Source organism: Ailuropoda melanoleuca, chromosome 11 (assembly GCF_002007445.2).
Source record: "Ailuropoda melanoleuca isolate Jingjing chromosome 11, ASM200744v2, whole genome shotgun sequence".
Lineage (NCBI taxonomy): Eukaryota > Metazoa > Chordata > Mammalia > Carnivora > Ursidae > Ailuropoda > Ailuropoda melanoleuca.
Genome location: NC_048228.1, coordinates 106,250,425 through 106,274,935, shown reverse-complemented (window position 1 = coordinate 106,274,935; position 24,511 = coordinate 106,250,425). Strand labels below are relative to the sequence as shown.

The 24,511-nt window shown below is 45.6% G+C and overlaps 1 protein-coding gene across 7 annotated transcripts in view; it reads right to left on the bottom strand.

Moving 5' to 3' along the window:
- The window catches only part of KIAA0232 (KIAA0232 ortholog), an 83,803-nt gene that overhangs the window by 21,047 nt on the left and 38,245 nt on the right, over window positions 1-24,511 (bottom strand). For 5 of the 7 annotated variants that reach the window (XM_034672159.1, XM_019807042.2, XM_034672158.1 and 2 more), the window contains exons 3-5: window positions 13,302-13,439; window positions 1,555-1,621; window positions 366-447 (exon numbers count right to left, since the gene is read on the bottom strand). In XM_034672159.1, the coding sequence (XP_034528050.1) occupies window positions 366-447; window positions 1,555-1,621; window positions 13,302-13,439 (287 nt within the window). Of the gene's footprint in view, window positions 1-365; window positions 448-1,554; window positions 1,622-13,301; window positions 13,440-24,511 lie in introns of those variants that run through there. The other 2 variants (XM_034672160.1, XM_034672164.1) reach the window with 2 other exon arrangements.

The window sequence follows — 24,511 nt, the reverse complement described above, 5'->3', positions numbered from 1 at the left end:
CATATTTCTTTGTAATCAGCAGGAGAAACTTCGTCTCCTTGGAAGTAAAAAAGGATGAGCATTCTTTTCACAGCTGTCTCCAAGGACTGGTGTGACAGCGCGCGAACAGACTGTAAATAATAACCCTGCGTGCTCCACTCATTCATTTCACGAGTACTGAGTCAGTGTGTAGGATAAGGATAGGACCATCTTATTCATGTCTGAATTCTGTGTCAAACTCCATAGTAAGTGCTCAACAAGTGTTTCCTGAATTATAAAACATGAAACTAAATACAAAACAATGAACAAAAACTGTAAACCACATAGCAGTAATTAGTCTGATTTTAACAAATGCACACTTTATTACTGAATACAATCTTACATACATTTCCACTTGATCCTTTGCTGTAGGGGATAATTCTGCCTCTGGAGAGGGAGACCCCTCTAACTTTTTGTGAATCTTCTCTTCTGTTACGAAACAAAAATTCAGAAAGATAGGTCTTATATCTACTTAGTAAATGCTTCTGGTTTTTAAAGTTTCTCAAGTTACTTTAATCAGAACTTATATAGGCTTTATGGCTTAAAAGGAACTCTATACCCATCTGTTTTTTTAATAACAAACTCTCTTCACAGCCCCGGAAGGAATTCTCTAGCTTAACCACACTAACGGTGGGCTGGGAGGGGAGCGCTGTTTGCCTCATCTCTGATCAAGTGCTCTAGAGGCACCTGATTGACTGGAATCCTCTACTAATTTCATCAGCAGAGAACATCTGTTGAGATCCTCACAAAATTCTGCACCGATGGACTCTGTCCTGACTCATCTTGATGGATACTAATCTGTAAAGAAAATCCATTACAATCAGCTCTCTGTTACAACATCTAGGTGAGCAAGGGCTGTGTGTCAACTAAAACAGAAGCGAAGGGCCGAACTCTCAGCTTAGCTCATGGGACTGCGTTCGGTTAAAAACAAACTCTTCAGGAAGGCTCAAGGCTTGGTGGGCAGCAAAAATGGCCACGAAGACGACAAGGAAACCAAGACCCTTGACCTTACTATGCAGCTTCCACTGCAAGGGCTTGCAGAAAAGTTGCCACAAGAAAGCTGGGAGGCTTCACGAGTCAAAAGGACACTAATGAACCCCAAGACTGCCTTTCCAAAAAACGTGAGAGTCAAGGCAGAAGTCCCTTTCGAACCTGAAACAGAGCTGACACCTTTGGAGGCCTTGGTGTCAACAGGCAGATTCCGACAGGGGAAGCAAGGATGGGAAAGAGAAAATATTGCTCCTGATCCCTGTGCTTCGATGTGAAGAGAAAACAAAACATACCCCTCCCTCCCATGAGGGCACCTGTGAATTAAGTTACTCCTTTAAGAGCAGGGATCTATCTACAAGTGACTGCTAGGGGTGACCCAGAAGCCACTAACAGCTGAAGACACAGCATGATACTGGCATGGCGACACACTGAACACAAAGACTTGCTTCTTGTTGTCTCTGGCCAAGTCTAGCGTCTCCTGAGTCAAATCCCTTGGCGCCCACAGCCCACTGTACGCGGATGGTCTTCCGGAGGCTGTGCACGCACCTTGCTTACTCTGAAGGTCTTTGAGTCTGGAGCAGAGCTCCTCCACTAAAGTCTCGATCCCAGAGCTCTGTGAGAGAACAAAAATACACATTAGTTTACTGCCAGGCCTCTGTACACTCTTATTTTAATATAAAGGTTTTACCAATTTCCCATGTTCCAAATGCAATTTGTGAGCAATATTTACACTACACAAGAGCTGAAACACTGCAGGTCTGCCGACCTGACCCAGCACACATATTTACGATCCAGTACAGTCAATGGCACTCACTGATAAATGTGAAAATATTAATGCGCCTCCCAGGATGGCCAGTCCTCCCAGGGGGGTAGCATCTCACTCGCGGTGCAGCCGACACACCTACAAGCCCATCGTGCGGCTAAAAGTCAGTCGGCATTGAAAACAGTATTTGATATCTACGTGAGCAAGGTCTTGTACCAGACTCAGAACGAAGGGCGAAAAAAAAAAAATCGCAAAAATCTCATGTGGCTCCTCTAGGAGCTCACAGTCTAGAGAAAAGAAGGGCAGTGTTTTCTTTTTTGAAGTGAACACTGATGATGGCAACAGAAAGAGCAGTGCATGGCACCCTGGCCGAGAGCGAGTGCAGCAGCTTTGTTTTTTCTGAAAGGTCACGAGCAGGGCATTAGGCTCCACACAGAGGGGGGCAGCTAAGGACAACACATGCAGGAGCCTGAAACAGGGAGGATAACCAGAAGAGCCAAAGTTTAAAGGAGAATGCTAGAAACAGGCACAAATAATCCTTCACCATGTAGACTTTTCAACTTTAACAATTTTCTCTTTCTCAGGGAAGAAAGAAAAATCCTTCACAGGGTATGAGAAGAGCAAACGTACTTCTGAGGACCTTAATTCAGTGCTCAAAAGTCCTGTTTAAGTTAGAAATGAGTCTCTCTTGGGGGGGCCGACCCGGACAGGTGCGCGTGACTCTGCTCAACCCGCTGCCCTCATGGGGCCTTGAGGGGCTAAAAATAGAACTTTTCCCCATTCACTGAACTCAAAATGACTCAGCACAAGTATTATAGATATCCTAAACAAGAAACCGCACAGCTCCAGTTTGAACAGCAAGAAACAGAGCACAGTGAAAATGGTTAACTGCAGACACCGACAGTTCCCCGCTATCCATGGAGGATCACAGCTTTTAGTGGGCAGACAGGCCCGAGGGCGACAGGGAGATAGGCCACAAAAGAGCTGTCCTTCCCTTAAAACCACTTGGAAAACCTGCAGCAAATGTTAGTCGCAGACACTGCTCGGCCGCCACAATCCCATCAGAAAGCCTCCACTTACCATAATGTTCAAGGGGTGCTCGGTGGGGCTGTTTTATTGCATTTCCTCCAGACCACGAACCTAACACTGGTGTCAGCTGACACACCGCCTGCTGCGTGCTGTTCTGTACAGCAAGCCTATGTCACTGTGCTTCTAAACCCGGTGCCAGGATCCAGTGCACAAACCCAAGCCTCTCGGGCTCGCCTGTCCAACTCCGGCCAGGACCCTACGGCGGCTGGCCACTTCACAGTCTACGGGGAACAAGCCTGAGAACCGAGGGATGAGGTATAGTGTTTCACGCTCTGCCTCAGATATTATGTCCACACATCTGCACAGTGGAGCTGTTCTCGGCAGTGATACAGCTGAGCAGTATACATATTTGCTCTCGGATATACAGGGCAACGGAACAGCGAGCCTACTCCTTAGCTCTGTACGTAAAGGCAGGCTCTCCCCACCAGGCTTCCGTCTTCCTTCCCTGACTCGCACAGCATCCTACTTAGATTACACATAATCATTAGACTGCAGGGTGGTAACTGTAAACTGAGACACAAAAAGGGGTGCCCAAAGCAGCATTGTACCCCGTCATTTCCCAGCAGGCATTCTGCACTGTTAATTTGGTGCTGTTAATGAGAAATTCCATTGACTTTCCCAATTATGATATAAACTATTAGACAGCTTCATATTTCCATAGTGTATCATATCCCGAGGGCACTCAAGAATATTGAGAGCCTATCATATCTTAAAAAATAAATGAGAGGCATCTGGGCGAATCAGTCGGTTAAGCATTTGACTCTCGGTTTCAGCTCGGATTGTAATCTCAGGGTCGTGAGATCAAGCACCGCATCTGCTTGTCCCTCTCCCTCTGCTCCTCTCTCTCATAAATAACAATTTTTAAATAAAAAAGGAATACAGTAATAGTGACAACTGGAAGGGAGAAGATGCTATAGGTGAAAATACTGCTAACATTCTGCTACCATTTTACAACTGAACTCATGAATTGCTTTTTCGAACGGTATCACCTACAGTCACTGCCCAGCGTCAAATAACATGTAAAAATGCCGCCACCCCCCCCCCAAATAGTAAGAGCACAGTACAATTCAAGCAACTGTCCTCCAAATCCGGAAACTGGGGAAGCACATGTGGAGACTGGCCAGTTTCTGAATGCATGAGCATTCACTGGTGTAGCACTCACTAGGTCAACAAATGGTCATGAGCACCCCTGGGCCAGGCGTGACCCATGGAGGGACAGGGCCCTGTCCTCCTGCAGTACACACTGTAACAATGCCTGCTGCTCAGAGGAAATGGCCGAGGGACATGTATCTGAATCCCCACCCTGCCACATACTCACTGGGCAGCGGGCTGTGGGACGCTGAGAACACTTCCCCTCAAGATTCACAAGGGCAAATTAGGATGACACACGTGTGAGGCGCCATCGGAGTGCCTGTCACATCATAAACGTTGGTGCCGTTTCTAGATTTTGTGTATGTTTTCCATTTTCCAGAATCTCATTAATAGACTCACCGCTTCTAAAATGCATTTAAATTCTGCTCTGCTTTGAGTCAGAGGTTGCAGGAGTAAGAAAGATAATTAACCTGATCCAGATCACCCCAAGTCCTCTGGGTTCTGCCTGGAGTCTGTGGCACAGCCATGCTCTCTCGCCGAGGCTGCGGGTGGAGCTGAAGACACAGACGTGCCCATGGAGCCCGAGCCTCCGGCAGATGCGGCAGCTCCTGCCCCACTGCTTTCAGGAAATGTTGTATGTGCTCCCTTCCCACAACACGTTCAGTCCTCCTCCATCCTCTCCACAGCGCCCATCCTTCTCAATGGAAGGGAAACAAAGGCAATCGCACTCAGTCCCCATCAACTCTCCTCTCCACGTTCTAAGGTTTCTGTCGCTATTCTGTCCACTTCAGAGGTTCGTCTTCTATGCAGAGATCATTTGAACTGGACACTCCCCAACCGCTGGATTGCCCTCCCACCCCAACCCTGTGATCACTAACCAACAGGACATTCAAGGACCCCAAACTGCCCATTCCATTCACAGGCAGCAATGCGGGATTCAAAAAGACCTGGGTTTGAACGTCATTCCAGGGCTTACCACATGACCTAACCTAAATCATTCACGGATCACCGCCTGGCTTTCCACACCCGAAAATGGTGACACCAGAGCTGATGCATCTCCTGCTGGTGGCTGCTGCACTTCCTACACCAGCCCCCCAACTTCTCTTCCTGCAGGAGTCCCTCCGCTCCTCCTTCCAACCCTTCTGCTGAGCTTTTTCATTTCTACTATGTGTTTAGAACTGAAGAGATCATTTTGTCCCCTGAACGTCTCTTCTTCACGGCAGCCCTGACCTTCAGCACCATGGCAGCAGGACAGAAGAAAGAGACGGGGATTCATTCACCGACCTGTTGACTTTTTGTCTGCAATTTCCATTAAGGCATCCCATACCATCCCGGGTGCCTGGTGTCCTGCCTGGTTCCATCGCTCCAGAAGTACCTACCAGGATGGGGAAAGCCTAAGCACTTTGGGGCCCCCGACGAGCCATGTCACCTGGCTCTCAGCCCAGCATAGGCCCCACCCACAGAGAGACACCAGCGAAAGTGATGCACGTGCTCTTGGAAAGCTACCTCCTGGGCTCCACCTGCCTGTACAGAGGCCTATACTAGCCATGAGGTCACAGCTAGTAATCCCCGCGGAGACACGAGACAAATGAGGAGAGCGATCCTGGATCTCCCAGTCCTGGTTGCCATCTGATTGCAAGAGCATGAGACCCCACACAAGACCAGCAGCAGAACCTCCCAGCTGAGCCCTACATGACCCACACAACTGTGAGCAAATGAAAACAGCTACTGATGTCAGTGATGAAGTTGGGGGGTACTTTGTCATGCAGCAGGAAGCACGATACACACTTCCAAATACTCCTACCCTGCAACGGACGGAGCTCTTTTACAATTTTTCAGATCTCAGATTTTTATTTTTATTTATTTATTTTTTTAGAGAGACAGTGACAGAGTGCACTCACAAGCTGGGGGGGGGCAGGCAGAGGGAGAGGGAGAATTTTTTTTTTTTTTAAAGATTTTATTTATTTTTTTGACAGAGATAGAGACAGCCAGCCAGAGAGGGAACACAAGCAGGGGGAGTGGGAGAGGAAGAAGCAGGCTCCCAGCGGAGGAGCCCGATGTGGGACTCGATCCCATAACACCGGGATCACGCCCTGAGCCGAAGGCAGACGCTTAACCGCTGTGCCACCCAGGTGCCCCGGAGAGGGAGAATTTTAAAGAGGCTCCACACCCAGAGCAGAGCTCAATCTCACGGCCCAGAGATCTTGACCTGAGCTGAAATCAGGAGTTAGACGCTTAACTGACTGAGCCACCCAGGCGCCCCTCAGACTTGAATTTCTAAAGCAGAGTTGGAAAATTAGTGAGAAGAAGCCCAACTAAATACTGAGGGCAATTACTGGTGACAATAAACTATAAAGGATCACTTCCATTTTAAAAGCCTTTTTAGGGGCACCTGGGTGGCACAGCGGTTAAGCGTCTGCCTTCAGCTCAGGGCGTGATCCCGGCGTTATGGGATCGAGCCCCACATCAGGCTCCTCTGCTGTGAGCCTGCTNGCATGCTTCTTCCTCTCCCACTCCCCCTGCGTGTTCCCTCTCTCGCTGGCTGTCTCTATCTCTGTCAAATAAATAAATAAAATCTTTAAAAAAAAAAAAAGCCTTTTTAAAATTTAGAACTAAGTTAACATTAAGCCAATAAACAGAAGAGCACCAAGTGAGACAACTGAGAATCTAAACCAGGGTTCATGAGCTCATGCCTTCAGTGGCCCGGGAAGTAACAGAAATACGTGACATGGTCAGCTACAATGCAACAGGAAGTAGAGGATGGAGCACGTGATCTGCAGAAAGAACAAAATATCTCTGGTCTCACCCATTCAAAGATTTAAAAAAATATTAAAAATCCAAACAAAAAGCGGTTTCTGCCAAGGCGCCTGCATGAGGGTCGTGATTCCCATCCTCGACCACAGGAAGATCCACAAAAATCTACCCACTGGCTGCCTCCAGTTCTTATTTATACCTGCTCCCTAGAATAAGGTAGAGAGGAGAGAAATATCCACTGGATAAATACCATCAGATGCCTACTACTTGCCAGGGAAGACAAGATCCATGTCTTCTTAGAATGATGGATGAAAAACAATTAGAATTTGTCATAAAAAGTAGAGGATGTCAGCGTCTATTACAAGTAATGATCAAATAACGTGATTAACGAGGGCTTAGAAAAAGGTACTGTGCTCTGCCTGGTCTGTGGCAGGGGGTGCGGCGCACCACCCCCCAGCACAGCCCCCGCCCGCGGGCCGCTGGTTCGCCCTCCTGCGCCCACAACCGCAGATTTCATAGTAGCAGCTCCCGTTTCTGTCCCTTCTCATATCCTCACTTCTCGACATTTGATATTCAGGAATTTCTTGTAAAAACCACAATTTCCCACCTTTTCTAAAGAGAGATCAGAAGATCTGGCCCCACCAGGCCCGCACCTGCCATGGCCACGACCGGCTAGCGCTGAGATGGGACTGTGCCTGGCGGGCCTCACTGCTCCCTACCATTGTACTTAGTCAGCTTCCTCCCTGGCCCTGGAGACCTGAGATCTCCAGGTCTTGGCAAGATACACAAACAAGCCAATGGTCTATTATCCCACCTCGTCCCAGAACCACACCGCCTCCACACACACCCAGCCATCCTTTCCTAGTCTCCACGTGGCCCTCTTCCCAGCGGCTCACGTTCAAAGCTCTATTCATACCTCCACCCACAGATTAGTGCTTCTTCCTTAATTTCCTTTCCTCAGAAATGAAAACTGCATTTTTTTTTTAAAGACTTGAAGGGCACCTGGGTGGCTCAGTCAGTTAAGGGCCTGCCTTTGGCTCAAGTCATGACCTCGGAGTCCTGGGATCAAGCCCCGTGTCAGGCTCCCTGCTCAGCCTCTCCCTCTCCCAGTGCCCCTCTCCCTGCTTGTGTGCTTGCTCTCTGACAAATAAATAAATTCAATCTCTTAAAACAAACAAACAAAAAAAGGATTTGCGAGAGAGTATGAGCAGGGGGAGCAGCACAGGGAGGGGATTCCAAGCGGACTCTGTGCTAAGCATGGAGCCGGAGGCGGGGCTTGATGTTATAACCCTCAGATCATGACCTGAGCCAAAATCAAGAGTCAGATGCTCAACCAACAGAGCCACCCCACCCAGACGTCCCAAAAACTGCATTCTTGCAGTTGTTCAGATCAAAAACCATAGCTGTCCTCCCCATCTCCTCCCTTCTCTCCACCCCAAATCAAGTCCTGTCAGCAGCTCTACCCTCAAAATGTATTTAGAATCCCACTAGTTCTCACTGTACTCTACCTTCTGGACCACCACTTTCTCAGAGCCTGCCCCTGCCCCATCCTGTCCCATCTCAGTGCAGCGGCGGCCAACAGGGTCCTAACACCACTGAAATCAGGTTACACTAGCAACACTTCACTGCTTCCCAGAAGAGAAGCCAAAATCCCCCCAAAGGCCTACAGATGTCGTTGACTGCCTCCCCTCCATCGACACTGAGATGAGGCCGAGGCCGGGCTGGCTGCACAGCCACCGTGAGCCTCCTGAGCTTTAGCGACCACTGACCTGCTCCTCAGGGGTCTGGCCTACAGGGGGAGCACAGCCTCACCTCTTGCGATGTTCAGAATCTCATACATTTTAAGCGTTCCACAAATGTTACTTCTCATTGTTTTGATGCTCTTATTATCATCCAGAATGAGATACGTTCAAAAGTCAGTGTGCAAAGACACGATATATATTGTCACAATTAACTTCCACAATAGACTGCCACGAAACACAGTTTTTGTACGTGCAACCCCGCACAGCATATGAACAACACAGACGCAAATACGAAGATGCACGCCACGTGCTTTTACTGGCGGGCTTCGGTCACTGTGGGAATAGGAGTGACTGCAAAAAGCCCCCGCGGTAACCGGGGCATCAATCCCTCTGCTAGGCTCCGCAAGAGGCTCAGGCCGAGCGGCTGCCCAGGCTGAGCAGCAGTACTACTTCCGAAACCTCACCGAGTCATCCCTGCGAGCCTGACTTACTCCCCAAACAGGGCCCGCCGCGGTTCACCTTCCAGTGATGCCCAAAATGGGCAGCAAAATACTAGCTCTGATGCAGTTCAGGAGCTCCGTGGAAAGAAACAGAAACATAACTCATTATTAATATGAAAACAGAAACAAAACACATCACCCGGGACTGAGAAAACAGTACCAAAGAAACTCGAGGATTCCAAAAAATAAGAGCCGGCAAACTCCAACACCGTTTCACGGTTTTTAAAATGGGGCAAGAGGTCTGGATATAGTTGACATCAGGCACACGCCATGTCCGCTGACGACAGAAACAGCTCAGGAGAGCGTCCCTTAATGAAACCAGCCATCTGGGGGCAGCATGAGGGGCGCCATCCCCTTTACAGGCCCCGGTAGGACGGCAACCAACGCAGATGCAAACATGCTAGAGAAAGAGAGCCCAGAGAAGCGCGAGTCGCGTGCAGGTGCAGATGAAGGGAATCAGCAGCGGCAGCTTCAGCAGGACTTCACCAGCAGCAAAGCCCACGAAGGTCATGACCACCTGGGGGAATCAATACCAACTGCCCCAAGTCTTTGCAGGTGCTGCCAAACTTCCTTCGATGTCTAAAATTAAATCTGACATAACGGAGTTTCCTACTGTTTTGGTGACGTCTCTTGGAAAAAATACTGGGCTGAGCAGGTCAAAGAGATGTGCTGTAATGTGGGGTACAACTTGCTGCAGGAACAGGGCGGGAGGAGACATAGTGTCACCTCACAAGCATATAAAAGTGGAGTCGGGGAAGTCTGCCATCCTCCTGAAGGCACGACGCAGTGAAGAGTGGTGCTATGGATGCTTTTATAGGAACACCTAACACGGTACCTGTAATAGTCACGCACACGCACACACGAGAGTCGTGAGGAAAGAATTTGTGGGCAGTGCGTAACATCACCCCTAGCTACCTACCTAATATAATGACAGCCTCATTTATGTTGCTGTCTTGTAGTTACGTCATTAACATTTTAAATGGACTGCAAACTTGTTCGTGGCTGTTGATTCTGGTCAGTTGCCAGTGACCGGGTGGGAAAGCAAAGCACAGTACCACGTATGTTACTATCCGTAATATTTAGGAAATGAACATCATACCCATATGCGAACGTTCACTGTGGCCAATACAGAAAACAAAACTTTTGCATTCTAATTTCCTATGTAGACCCTCTTCATAACTGTATTTTCACTGAAGCTGCCAGACAGAATCTAAAAAGAAAAGCCTGGGGACATACAGCCTACAGTTTACGAACATCCACAGTGATTCCCTTCTATTGTTACAGGCCATAGGAAAGAGGGATTTTTTTTTCAAGTTCTTTCCATTGACTCCCCAAGATCTGGAGAGCTGGCTTCAGGAGTGTGTGGATGCACACGCAGCTGCAGGCGCTCTGAAAAAGGCAATGGGGCTTGAGAACTTCCTACTTCCTCTTCCTTCATTCCCCAAGTGCAACCCAGCTCCTGGTACGTGCCTCGCACATTCACTTACTCAGCTCATTTTCATTTGGTAATATTAAAAGCCATCGTTAAGAAAAAGAAATGCAACACTTTTTTATAAAATGAGAAGAATAAATTGGACAAGAAGACTTCACTGGGCTTAAAAACAAAAATCCCACCTTTGACTTCCCGGCAAAGGAAAGCATTTCTTCCAAAGCAACAATGGAAAGAACCACTCTCCTTTACCTGCACTGTTCCTCCATCACACCAAGCCCTTTGCAGCACCATCACGCTCAGCTACGGTGACCCAGATGTGAGCACCACAAGGCAGGGGAGCAGGGTCTTGTGTTAGGTTAGGGGAAGGTGCCTGTACACCTCACTTCCATGGCTCATGTCGGGCGCCCTGGTTTTCCATTTGGCTTCCCTTCACCGTTAAATCGAAGGCAAGAGTCATTTCTCAGCAACTCTGGTCCAAAGCAGAAATAAGACCCTCTCCCAGACTGAGACTCCTGACTCACATTTTCCTCCCAAGCATGACTCAGCAGCTTCTTTGGATTTTACTCAAATAACTTACCTGAACTAACCTCTCCTTTAAAAAACCACCTGCCATTTTCAACTCCAAATTACTTTCCCTTCAATGTCAGGTAGAAAATACTTTTTGCGAACTATCCAACCACCCCCTTCTCTCTCAGCACTGCCCCTGCTCCAGGAGCGAACCCCCAGGCAACTCGGCCCCCTCCTTGCAGCTCACCCAATCAGGGGGACTTCTGCCCAAGCCCAGCCAACTACATTTCTCCCTAGCTGAATGGTGCTGGATACTAGCCTTCAGCAGTGGTGCTGGGCAGGGGCTGGCAGGGTGGTTTTCTCACCACGGTGGCTGGTGGCTGACGCAGAGAAAGCCAGACTTCAGAGAGAGGCAGAATGACCCAGAAGCAAATGAGAGATTGTGCATCATTAGAGAAAATGACTTTGGCTGACAATCATTTTGTTCCCGGTTGAGGCCGCTCCTCAGGCCCTGCATTTCCAGACCTGGTTTCAGTGAGATAGCCCTACGTATATTCCCACTGTTTCTTAAACTAGGTTCCCGATGTTCCCACTTGCAATGAAACAGTTCTGAAGACAGCCACATGAGCGTTAACTTCCAAATCCCTATCCCACAGTCTAGGATGCAGCAATTTTGTGAGATCAAAAGTCAAAAATCAAAGGGATGGGGAGAGGAACCCAGTGGGAGAGAACAGGAAGGGTCGGGGCGACAAGGGGAGACTCCTGGACACCCGAGTGCACAATTCCATTCAAGAGAAAGTCGACACCTCCCCCAAGACAGCACTCATGCTATCAGGCACCAGGAGACGAGCACACAGGGAGCTCCCAGTCTTGGTCCCCGAGGAGCACAGGCACGGAGGGAAGACAGAAACGAGCAACTGCAATGGAGGATGTGAGGCATGCATGAGCAGAACAAGACCGAGCTGAGCGGGACGCACTGCACAAGCCTCAGGAGGCGGGTGTGCCCGGCAGGAGTCATGAAGACGACACCTCTACAGATTACCCAGTGTGGCAAACCTGGTTATCCCAACATCAGCCAGTAGACACTCCTAGGATTGGTTTATTCATCTTCTCATACTCACACAAAATATTTCTCATGTCCCTTAGCATTCTGAAAGAAAATGGTTTTAGAATATAATCACCCATTTAAATTAAGAAGTTTCTGGAGGACAGAACTCTTTCAATTCAATTCTGCTTTATAAAAGGTACTTAAACCATATCATCTCAAATAACTGGTGAAAGCAAAAAAAAATTTTTTTTCTAAGTAGCAGGATCTCCAAGCATATATCTTATAGTAAGTAATAAGAACTGCATAGTATTGGGGCACCTGGGTGGCTCAGGCGGTTAAGCATCTGCCTTCAGCTCAGGTCACGATCCCATCCCCACATCAGGCTCCCTGCTCAGCAGAGAGCCTGCTTCTCCCTCTGCCTCTGCCACTACCCCCCTGCTTGTGCTCTCTCGCTGTCAAATAAATAAATAAAATCTTTAAAGAAAAAAGAATTGCATAGTGTTAATTTAAATGGATGATTATATTCTAAAACAATTTTGTTCTTTCAGGATGCCAAAGGACATGACAAATACTTTTTTATGAAGTATTAGAACATTAATATAATAAAATAATCTTATACAGGGTGCCTGGCTGGCTCAGTGCGTATAGCACGCGACTCTTGATTTCAGGGTCATGAGTTCAAGCCCCATCCCGTGTTGGGTGAAGAACTTACTTTAAAAAAAAATATCTTATAATATATTCTAAAAACAAACAAAAAATTATGAATCATAAGCAAATGTAGTGGCCTTAAAATACTAAACAGCTATCATCCCACTTCTAGGAATGGATCCAAAAGAAATAATCTAGAATATGGAAAAGCCACACATGCAAACATACTGGAGAGTGTAACAGACAATAAAGAGCCAGCTGGACGGGGGCCTGGCTGGCTCAGTCAGTAGAGCACGCGACTCTGGGTCTCAGGAGTCATGAGTCTGAGCACAGAGATTACTATTTAAAAAAAAAAAAAAAAGCTAAGTAAATATCCACCAGTAAAGAGTGTGTTATATTGCTGTTGGAATATTATCTGATGAAACAGAACTTAGCTGCTACAAAGAACAGATAACGTAATAAAAAGATGGAACATGTTTAACAGGGAAGAAAGGATATATAATTTGGTGTGTACTCTAATTGTAATAGTACTTTAAAGGAATATATTTTAATACAACTTCATTTATGCATTAAGATGCCCTAGAGGAAAAAGTGATACTGTTCACATTACAGTGGTATTTTTCTAAGTTTCTTCAAGATGCTCTATTTGTGTACTTTAAAAAAAAAAACCCACCTCTTTCTTCGTCTCTTAAGTATTAGAAATCAAATGTGAACCTACTTCATCAGAAGCAGAGCGAAGACACTGGACAGCAGCCTGTTTTTTCATTTCTTCTAGAGTCAGATCTGAGCACTTTTTCTTACTCTTTCCCCATTTCTTGTAAGCTCCTTTTTCCCAGCCCAGGAAGATGTCATTCTCCTAAAATAAGATTAGACAGAGTTCGGTGAACAAGACTAAACAGCAAGTTTCCAACACTGTTACTTCGCACACGCTCACACACATTCCCAAGTACATTCATCGCTATTAAGTTCAGAGACCACCGAACACGGTCGCCCTGAACACTTTGGAATAATCATTCGTTTGGTATCTATTACCCAGATTCTCATTATATTACTTATGATTTATTTATGACCTTAAGGAATATGAACCACTGACATTCAGTGAATGCTAATAAACTCAGAGATTTGTATGTAAATGCAAAAACATCATAAATAAGTAAATTCTAAACTACATACACAATCAAATGTCTTCTGAGCTTCTCACTCTTGGATAATGAGTGTTTATATTACTATCAGATTTTAACATTTAACAGTTAAATGGTTCAATCTCTATTTCTTTACCTTGTAATCTAAAAAACAACAGATATAAAATATTTTGGGGCGCCTGGGTGGCACAGCGGTTAAGCGTCTGCCTTCGGCTCAGGGCGTGATCCCGGCGTTCTGGGATCGAGCCCCACATCAGGCTCCTCCGCTATGAGCCTGCTTCTTCCTCTCCCACTCCCCCTGCTTGTGTTCCCTCTCTCGCTGTCTCTCTCTCTGTTGAATAAATAAATAAAATCTTTAAAAAAAAATATTTTATGTTGGCATTATAAGTTTATTTTTCCCCTTGGTTACATAGGCCCATAATAAAAATCTGAAGAAAATGTGAAAAGTGGGAAGAAAGCAACATCATCCATGATCCTACCACCCAGTAAAAACTAGAATAATTTGGTCTGCTTCATGTGGTCTTTTCTGTATGCTTTAAAAATCACAGATTTGAACTCATGCTCGTTATAGAATACTGTTATTTGACTTAACTAAATTGTAAGCATCACCTCGACATTACCATAAATTCTTTGGTTATAGAATATTCTAAGATGTAAGTTTATAGCTATTTCCCTAAACATGGACTTTAATATTTTTAATTGCTTTGCTACTTTGTTTTCCTTTTAAAAAGCCCACCACTTAAATAAAAAGTCTTCCATTTGACAAATTATGACTAAAACCAGTGGACAGACAATAAGAAAAAAAAAAAGATCAGAAAGACAGACAATGGCAAAATTTTAAAGATTACTTAGAAGATGATGTGGCCTAGAGCAGGCCCTCAGGACATGGTTAAGAATATATGAATCAGAAGAGATAAAGAAGGCAAAGCATAATAATAAACTCAAAAGATTTTAAAAGATCAAATCATACACCATCAACTGTCTAACCCAATTTTTACTTTGATCCAATACATAAAAATTACTTTTATGCTACCAGATAAGAGTGGGAGAACAGTCCCTCCCTCTACACCCATCATAATTAGGATACTTTTTCTTAATTTCTTGGGCATGTTTGCAGATCTCATGAACCTGAAAAACATATTTTCTGGCTACATGGTATCAATTCCAATTTTCCAAGAGAAAATGTACTTAACGGCCAAGTAAGTACTATCAGTATATTTCCACTTATCTGACGGTTTTGGCTGGACTACACCTGAAACCTGACATTCCTTATCAGTGATATCTTCTGGAGATAGGGTTTGTCCTCTAACAGGAGCAGCGGACAGAACGATAATAACATAGACCCAAAGCTTCCAAAGGCAGAAAGAAATGCTGTAATTCTATTGTTCATAGTATATAAAAGAAAGTAGAAAGGTTATTTGTGTAATGATGGAACACAGGACTCTTTTTTGTTTGAGCTGTTGAGACTGGCTCTCCCTCCCCCTAGAGATTATAAACATGTTTCTCCACCGAAGCTACATTATAGCTCACCAGAGGTAACACACATTCAAAGGTTCTAATGAAGTTTCACTATACAGACAGAAGGGACTTTCAAAACTCAGTTCACATGGACAGGTGCTCTTTCTGGAGGCAGTGTGACAATACATATCAAACATCTTAAACATGGACATATACTTTTTTTTTTTAAGATTTTATTTATTTATTTGAGAGAGAGAGAGACAGCCAGCAAGAGAGGGAACACAAGCAGGGGGAGTGGGAGAGGAAGAAGCAGGCTCATAGCAGAGGAGCCTGATGCGGGGCTTGATCCCAGAACTCTAGGATCACGCCCTGAGCTGAAGGCAGACGCTTAACGACGGAGCCACCCAGGCGCCCATGGACATATACTTTCCATTTAATAATTCTATTTCTGAGAATTTATCCTAACAAAATAATCACCAGTGTGTGCACAGACTTCGCTGCTGTGATGTTGATCACAGTGCTGTCAACCAAGGCAAACATGCAGAAACAACTTAAATGCCACGTAAGGAAGACTGGTCTAAATAAGGTATAATTCATCCAGGCAATGAGATATTGTAGCCATTGAGGAGATTATGAAGCATATTTATTGACAAAGAAAGCCATCCACAGTATTCGTAAGAGAAACAGTCTATCCAACAGTACAATCTCATTTTGTGTGAACACGCACACATACACACATTAATATGCACTAAAAGGTCTCACAGAAATGAACTAAGAGGTCACTGAGGAGCTTATCTCTCGGTGAGCAGGACACTAAGTTTATTTTCTGACTTTTCTTATAATCAGGTCATATTCTTTAATAGTCAAAAGTTGCTGGGACGCCTGGGTGGCTCAGTGGGTGAAGCGTCTGCCTTCGGCTCAGGACATGATCCCAGTAACCTGGGACTGAGCTCTGCATCGGGCTCCCTGCTCAGTCAGCAGTCTGCTCTTCCCTCTCCCTCTGCCACCCCACTGCTTGTGCTCTCTCACTCACTCCTGCTCTCTCAAATAAATAAAATCTTTAAAAAAAAAAAAAAGTTGCTGCTGTTACGGTTTTTTGACGGAAAATTGTCAAGAATGGAGAAACTCGGAAGAGCCCCTGCTGCTCTTCACGCAGGACAGGTATCTGGCATGGGTTTCACATTTCCTACTTGGCATCCTAGGTTTATCTGTGAATGCAGACTCACCCATTCCTCCAGCAATGACTGAGTGTCCTCTCTGGGGCACTAAGAATGAGCGCAGCAGAGGCCCCGCCTGCCAGGGGCGCATAGTGTGATGTAAAACAAAGGCACGAAGGCAGACAACTGGGAATGGTTGTTGCTACTAGAAAGGTCTATAGAAAGCACTCAGGAAGCCTAAAAAGGCGCACATTCTTTTCTTGGCCTGGCTGGTAAGCAAAGGCTTCCTAGAGAAGGACAGTTCACTGAAGTGGAATCTTAAAGAGTGAAGAGGGGTGGGGCGCCTGGGTGGCACAGCGGTTAAGCGTCTGCCTTCAGCTCAGGGCGTGATCCCGGCGTTATGGGATCGAGCCCCACATCAGGCTCCTCTGCTATGAGCCTGCTTCTTCCTCTCCCACTCCCCCTGCTTGTGTTCCCTCTCTCGCTGGCTGTCTCTATCTCTGTCAAATAAATAAATAAAATCTTTAAAAAAAAAAAAGAGTGAAGAGGGGTGCCTGGATGGCTCAGTTAGTTGGGCATCTGCCTTCAGTTCAGGTCATGATCTCAGGGTCCTGGGATCGAGTCCTGCACTGGGCTCCCTGCTCACTGAGGACCCTGCTTCTCCCTCTGCCTGCTGCTCCCAACTAGTGCTCGCTCTCTCTCTAACAACAAATATTTAAAAAATATAAATAGATAAAAAAACAAAATAAAATAAAACCTATTCATCACTCCCAAATGAAACCTTGTACCATTAGCAGTCCCTTCCCATCACTACTTTGCTCTCTCCTGAGCCACTGGAAACCACTGACTTGCTGTCTCTATGGATCTGCCTATTCTGGAAACTTCATACAACTGGAATGATACGACAGACTTCCTTCTGTGTCTGGCTTCTTACCCTCAGTGCAAGGTTTTGAAGGCTCATCCTTCATACAGGTTATGGCACGTCTCCATGCTCCACTCCCTTTTCTGACTGAATAATATTCCACCGCATTTCATCTGTGAACACGTTAATGGGCATTTGGATTGTTTTACCTGTTGGCTATTACGAACATTCACATACAAGTTTTGGTATGGTCGTGTATTTTCTGTTCTCCCGATTATACACCTAGAAGTAGCACTGCTGGGTCACGTGGCATCTCTGTGTTCGACCTTCTGAAGAGCTGACAGGCTACTTTCAGGGCAGCTGTATCTCACCAGCACACCAGCAACGTCGCAGGGCTCCACCTCCTCCACGTCCTCACTGACACTCGTCCTCGCCGGGGTTTTATCTTAGCCATCCCAGCGCAAGAAGCAGTGTCTCATCACGCTCTTTATCTCCCTAATGACTAACGAAGGGGAGCATCCTTTCATGTGCTCACTGTTGTTTGTCCAGAGAAGATACACGAACGGCCTATTCAAACACTTGGCCCATTTTAAAATGATTTATTCTGAACACACGTCTCTCATTAAATACAGGATTTGCAAACATTTTCTCCAATTCTATAGGTTTTTTTTTTTTTAAAGATTTTATTTATTTATTTGACAGAGATAGAGACAGCCAGCGAGAGAGGGAACACAAGCAGGGGGAGTGGGAGAGGAAGAAGCAGGCTCATAGTGGAAGAGCCTGATGTGGGGCTCGATCCCAGAACGCCGGGATCACGCCCTGAGCCGAAGGCAGACGCTCAACCGCTGTGCCACCCAGGCGCCCCTCCAATTCTATAGGTTTTTTTCACTTTCTTGATGTCCTTGAGACGAAGCTTTTCATTGTGATAAAGTCTCATTTATTGAGGTCTTTGGCTGCTTGTTTTTGGTGTCCTAAGAAATCACTGCCTCCTCCAAGTTATGAAGATTCACTCCTACATTTTCTTCCAAGAGCTTTATAGTTTAGCTCCTTTCATTTAGGTCTAGAAACCAGCTGGAGTTAACATTTGCCTGTGCCATGAAGCAGGAGTCCAACTTCCTTTACAGGTGGCTACTCTGTTGTCTCTGCACCTTTTGTTGAAAAGACTATTCTTTCCCCCTTGAATGGTCTTGTTAGACCATAAATATACAGGTTCATTTCTGAACGCTCAGTTTCATTTCCTATAGCATATGTATGCCAGTATCAAGCAGTCTTGATTACCAGAGCCTTGTAGTAAGTTCCGAAATTGAGAAGTGTGAGTCCTCCAACTTTGTTCTTCTTTCAAGATTTTTTTTCTTNTTTTTTTTTTTTTTTTTTTTTTTTTTTTTTTTTTTTTTTTTTTTTTTTTTTTTTTTTTTTTTTGGCTATTCTGAGCCCCTTTAGAGGTCTCTATGGATTTTAGGATCAGCTTGCCAATTTCTTGCCAACGCAGGCAGTGGGGCCTCTGACAGGGCCGCACTGTGTGCACATCAGTAGGCAGGGCACTGCTGTCTTACTGACACAGAGTCTTCTGATCATGAACACAGGAGGCCGTTCCATTTATGAAGTCTACATTCATTTCTCTCGGTGACGTTTTCAGTGTGCAAGTCCTGCACTTCTTTTATTATTAAATTTATTCCGAAGTATTTTATCCTTTTTGATACTGTTGTAAATGGAATTTCCTTAATTTCATTCCTAAGATTTTCTATATACAAGACTGTGTCATCTGCGAACCACAGATACTGCAGTTGTTCCTTTCCAAGTTGAAGGGCTTTTCTTTTCCTTACCTAGCTGCCCTGTTAATGCTGATCTATAATAAGACTTGGTGTATTTCGTCTTTGAAAATGTCTTTTCACACAAACAGATCTGCCAAATACTGGTATTAACCCACAGGCATGAGTTTAAACATGTTATTTGTCTAGAGGACATTTATAAAACAGTTAGATTCTTCTCTTAGTATGTGTCTTTTCACATGTCATTATCGTGCAGATAAGTCACCCCCAAGTGAAAGTTACGTAGAAGCTTCTCAGTGGAACAGTTACACAGATGTGAAGATACAGACGATCGCTCTGCACTGTGTCAAGTGGGAAACCACAGCTGGCACCCTGGACAACATCCCACCGCCAAGCTGGGCCAGAGCGGGGAGAGTGCCCCTTGTTTTCACTTCTGACAGAATGAGAATGTACAAAGCCGCTTGCCATTTGTCAGTCAAACAAGGTTAGCTGTTAGGGTGGCTTTATAAATTTTGCAGATACATGCTGTTTTGCCTTGTAATTTTAGGCTGACTTCATTCAGAAACATTATCAAGGGGCGCCTGGGTGGCACAGCGGTTAAGCGTCTGCCTTCAGCTCAGGGCGTGATCCCGGCGTCACGGGATCGAGCCCCACATCAGGCTCCTTCACTATGAGCCTGCTTCTTCCTCTCCCACTCCCCCTGCTTGTGTTCCCTCTCTCGCTGGCTGTCTCTATCTCTGTCGAATAAATAAATAAAAATCTTTAAAAAAAAAAAAAAAAAAAAAAAAAAAAAAAAAAAGAAACATTATCAAGTGTGTAGCAAAAGCTACATGAACAAACCATAGCAGATACATTTCTGTGCATTCTGGTTTCTCCACTTACTGTATTTGAGAGCTCCCTTTTTTTCTTCTGGTTTCATGTAGTGTGTGAATGTATTAGGACTTATTTAAACAATAGCACTGAGCTAATAATCAGCTTTTAAAAGAACACAGCACAAAAAGACGGTTCAAGATACTTCTATTTTATAATGTTTTTAGTCCCCTATGCTATACTCAGTACAAGTCCAGTTAGGCACGAACGAAAAATACTGGCCATGTGCCAAATATCTACTCCATAAACTCAGTAAAATCAAGGATGATTTCTCAGAGTCGTAATCTTAAATACAGAAAAAATTACCAAGTACCAAAAGAAGATATGGCGAAAGAACATTCTCAGCATGAAAATCTATTACCAAGTACTTTTCCAGACACTACTGTGAGGTGACATAAGGCTAGAGTTTTGATTGACTTTCTCTTGCTGCCTTCTGTCAAAAAGGAAACACTAGGAACTGGAGGAAGAAGAAGAACACGCCATTCTGAAATACAGCTGGGATAATGACGTCTGCTGTTAGCTGCTCGGCACCCACCCCTGCCTCCCACACCTTCCTGTTAACAGAGCCCTGAAAAACCAAACCCATCAAGTGTCTGAATGGGACTAGTGCCACCCCATCTTTAGACCCTAACTAGCCGAATACAAATCCGCGCGTTTCACCCTTTCGGTCACAAAGATTGGCTCACACAGGCATGGGACAAATCAGTCATGGACACTTGAAAATGAGCAAAAAAAGAAAGGAGGGGGGGACACATCCTCTGGCTGCCAGAACCGTGCACATTTTCATTGGCCCTCTATGTCCCTGGGAGCTGGCTACAAAACCAAGCTGCCAGAGGGAGGCAGGCAGAGAGGCAGGGCAGAAACTCTAATGACACCAGGAAAGCTCTGAAGTGAACCAGGTTCGGGCCAGCCCTACCTCTAGAAATTCAGTTATGGGAGACTTTTTCCCCCGTAAGCCAATTTAGGCTAAATTTTTGGTTGCCTGTGAATAAAAGATATAGCCAGAATTTGAGGAAGGGCCTAAGTAATAAATCCACTTCTCGTTGCTCAAAAGAATGGCGTCTTGCCTCTAAAACTCAAGCACAGTTTCAGGTGAATTCCAGCTAGGCTGTTAGTCAACAGTGACAATTCCTCACGGGCCTCCCTGCCCTCAGCTGCCCACCGCATCTACCCAGCAGCACACATGCCATCTTGCAGTGCAGCGCGTCTGTCCCGGGGGCTGAAGCGCAACCCCCAACACAGCACCCCAGGTTCATCAGGGTCAGAATCGGTCTGCTCACCCTCCCAGCCTCACCCCCCACCCCCTGCCCTGCTCTTCTCTGCCTCACAACACAGGCCCTTCCTGTTTCTGTGACCTCGCATGCACTCTCCCTTCCTCCTTCCTTCAACTGCTCAACTGGTCTCTCCTCTGTTATTCCCACTGCCACTGTCCCCCATCCACAGTGTCCCCAGGCTCTACAGTCGGAGTGTTCCACAGACCCTGAAACTAGTGGTTGTCTCTTGAGGACCTGTATTCCTGGTGCCTGTCACAGCACCTGGCATGTCATAGGCATCCACGTAGCGAGTAAAAAAGCAGACATGAGCATTTTAAAAATGCAATTATTTATTTAAAAAAATGCAATTATTTAGATTAAAAACCTTTTCTCTATCCCATTTAAAGATTCTATCCCCTCCCCAAAAACCCACATTTTTATTATGGTATCTTAGGGAGTCTATGGACATGAATTTGGGTACCCATCCACAGTGCTAACTCCTTCTCTGACTGTATTGTCATATTCCCCATGTGTAAGGTTTCCTTACTCAGGGTCTACTGAGTAAATGTATGTTGAAATACAGCAAATGCAGTAAGACACCTGAGGAACCCAGGACAGGTCAGATTTTGTGGTAGTTATTGTTAAAGAGGACAATGATCTTACAGGCGAACCCTGCAGGTGCCAGCTTCCCCAGGTAGAGATACACTCAAAAATGGTGATGGACTGCAAGAGCATGTTACCAAGTAGTTCCAGGAGTAAATGAGTTGTGCCCAGTGCAGAAGTCATCAGACCCACTCAGCAATCAGCACTGGGATTATTCTTACATAGCCTCCAACAATACAAATAATGCAATAATGCAACTACACTTCTAGAATGATGGACTCTGAGCTAGAAAATACAACTCAATTACGAGATTTAAAGAAACTGCAACAAAAGCTACACTAATCGAAACAGTGCGCTACTCGCAGAAAGACAGACACTAGTCCAAAAGAATAGAACAGAGAGAAAAGAAATAGACCCTCGTGCATGTGGTCCAATGATTTTCAACAAGGGTGCCACCACCACTCATGGGAAAAGGACAGTCTTTTCAACAAATGGTGCTGGGAAGACTGGATATCCACCTGCAAAAGAATGACATTAGATCCATACCTCACACCATATACAAAATTTAACCGGAAGTGGATCAAAGGCCGATATGTAAGAGCTAAATCTATAAAACTCTGGGAAGAAACATAGGGTAAAGCGTCACGACATTAGTTTTGGCAGTGATCTCTTGGACAGGACACCAAAGGCACATGCAACAGAAGAAAAATGGACAAACTGGACTTAATGAAAAATTTCAAATTTTGTACATCAAAGACACTCTCTACAGAGTAAAAAGAGAGCCCACAGCATGGGAGAAAATATTTCCAACCGTGTCTCTGATGGGGAGTTAACACTAAAACATATGGAGAACTCCCAACATTCAATAGCACCAAGAAATAGCCTGATTCAAAAATGGGCAAAGGACAAGAATAGACGGTCTTCCAGAGAAGACCCCCTGATGGCCAGTGAGCACAAGAAAAGATGTTCAACATCACTGATAATCAGTCAGGGAAAATGTGAATCAAACCACAATGAGATACCACCTCACACCCATCAGGATAGCTACTATCAAAAAACCAGAAAATAACAAAAGTGTGAGTGATTCTGCAGAGAAAGTGGACCCCCGTGCACTGTTGGTGGGAATGTAAAATGGTGTAGCTGCTGGAGGTTCCTCCAAAAATTTAAAAAAGGAGGGCACCGGGGTGGCTTAGTCAGTTAAGCGTCTGCCTTCAGCTCAGGTCACGATCTCATGTCAGGCTCCCTGCTCAGCAGGAGTGCACTTCATCCTTTCCCTCTGCCCCTACCCCCACTCATGCTCTCTCTTTCTCTCTCTCAAATAAATTAAATCTTTAAAAAAAATTTTGTTTACACAGTTACCATATGACCCAGCAATTCCACTTCTGAGTACATACCACCCTCCCACCCCAAAATTGAAAGCAGGGTCTCAAAGAAATACTGTTTCATACTCATGGCAGTGTCATTCACAATAGCTACAACATGGAAAAAACCCAAGTGTCCACTGACAGATGGATACACAAAATGTGTGGCATTTTCCTACAATGGAATATTATACAGCCTTTCAAAGGGAGGAAATTCTGACATAGGCTACGACATGAACAATGTCTTTCAGTACACAAACTGTGACTTATCCAGATGATGGAGTATTACTCAGTGGCACAAAGCAATGAGCTACCCAGCCACAAAAAGACCTGGAGGAAACTTAAATGCAGATTAGTAGGTGAAAAAAGCCAGTTTGAGAAGGCCACATACTGTGTGATCCCAATTCTATAACAGTCTGGAAAAGGCAAAGCTATGGAGCCAGTAACGAGATCAATGGCTGCCAGGGCTTGGAGGAGAGAGGGATGAACAGGTGGAGCACAGAGGATGTCTGGGGTAGGGAAACTACTCTGTAGGATAACATGATGATGGATACATGTCATTCACCCTGCATCTGCCAAATCCAGAGAATGCTCAACACAGAGAGTGAATCCTAACATAAGCTATGGACTTTGGGTGATTATGTATCAGCGCAGGTTTGCTAACAAAGGTACTGCTTGGTACTCACAATCCTGAGATCAAGACCTGAGCTAAAATCAAGAACTAGACACTTAACTGACTGTGCCACCCAGGCACCCGGAGGACTGCTTTTTGACAGCTCAGCACCCTAATCACCCCAGACTACGTCTGGGCACCATCTTCTCCAATTCTTAGTCCCTATGGCTCCATGTGCTTGTAGCTCTGGCAAAGTCCCCTCGTCCTAGGAGCTGGGTGGGAATCGTGCCATGACCAAGCCGCCCTAACCAGGAGGAGCCCCTGCTCTCACTGCTGGACTGGTACAAATGAGAGTGGAGTCCGGGGTTTGGGGGGGGGGGGTGGCAGGGATGTGCTTGAGACTAAAGGCAATAGATAAGGCAAGCTTGGGGGGGGGCACAGATTCTATGGAAGGCCCTGGGTTAAGCTGCCACTGAGGCCACCCCTAGCCTCTGGATATGTCAAGGTTTTTGTGGGTTTTTGTTTTGTTTTGTTTTGTTTTTTAATTTTATTTTTAAGTAATCTCTACAGCCACCATGGGACTCAAACCTACAACCCTGAAATCAAGGGTCGCAGGCTCCACTGACCGAGCCGGCTGGGTGCCCCGGGACATTTCAAGCTTTTAAATCAATAAAGGTTCCCAAACTGGCTGTGCGATCCCGAGCAAGCACCTTCGCCACCGTGTGTGTGTGGGAACCTCACCTACGCGGTGGGGAGCACGGGGCTGCCGGCGAGGCGCGGGGCCAGAAGCGTGAGCGCGCACCTGCGGCTGGCCCCCTGTGCGAGGCGTGCGCGTGCTTG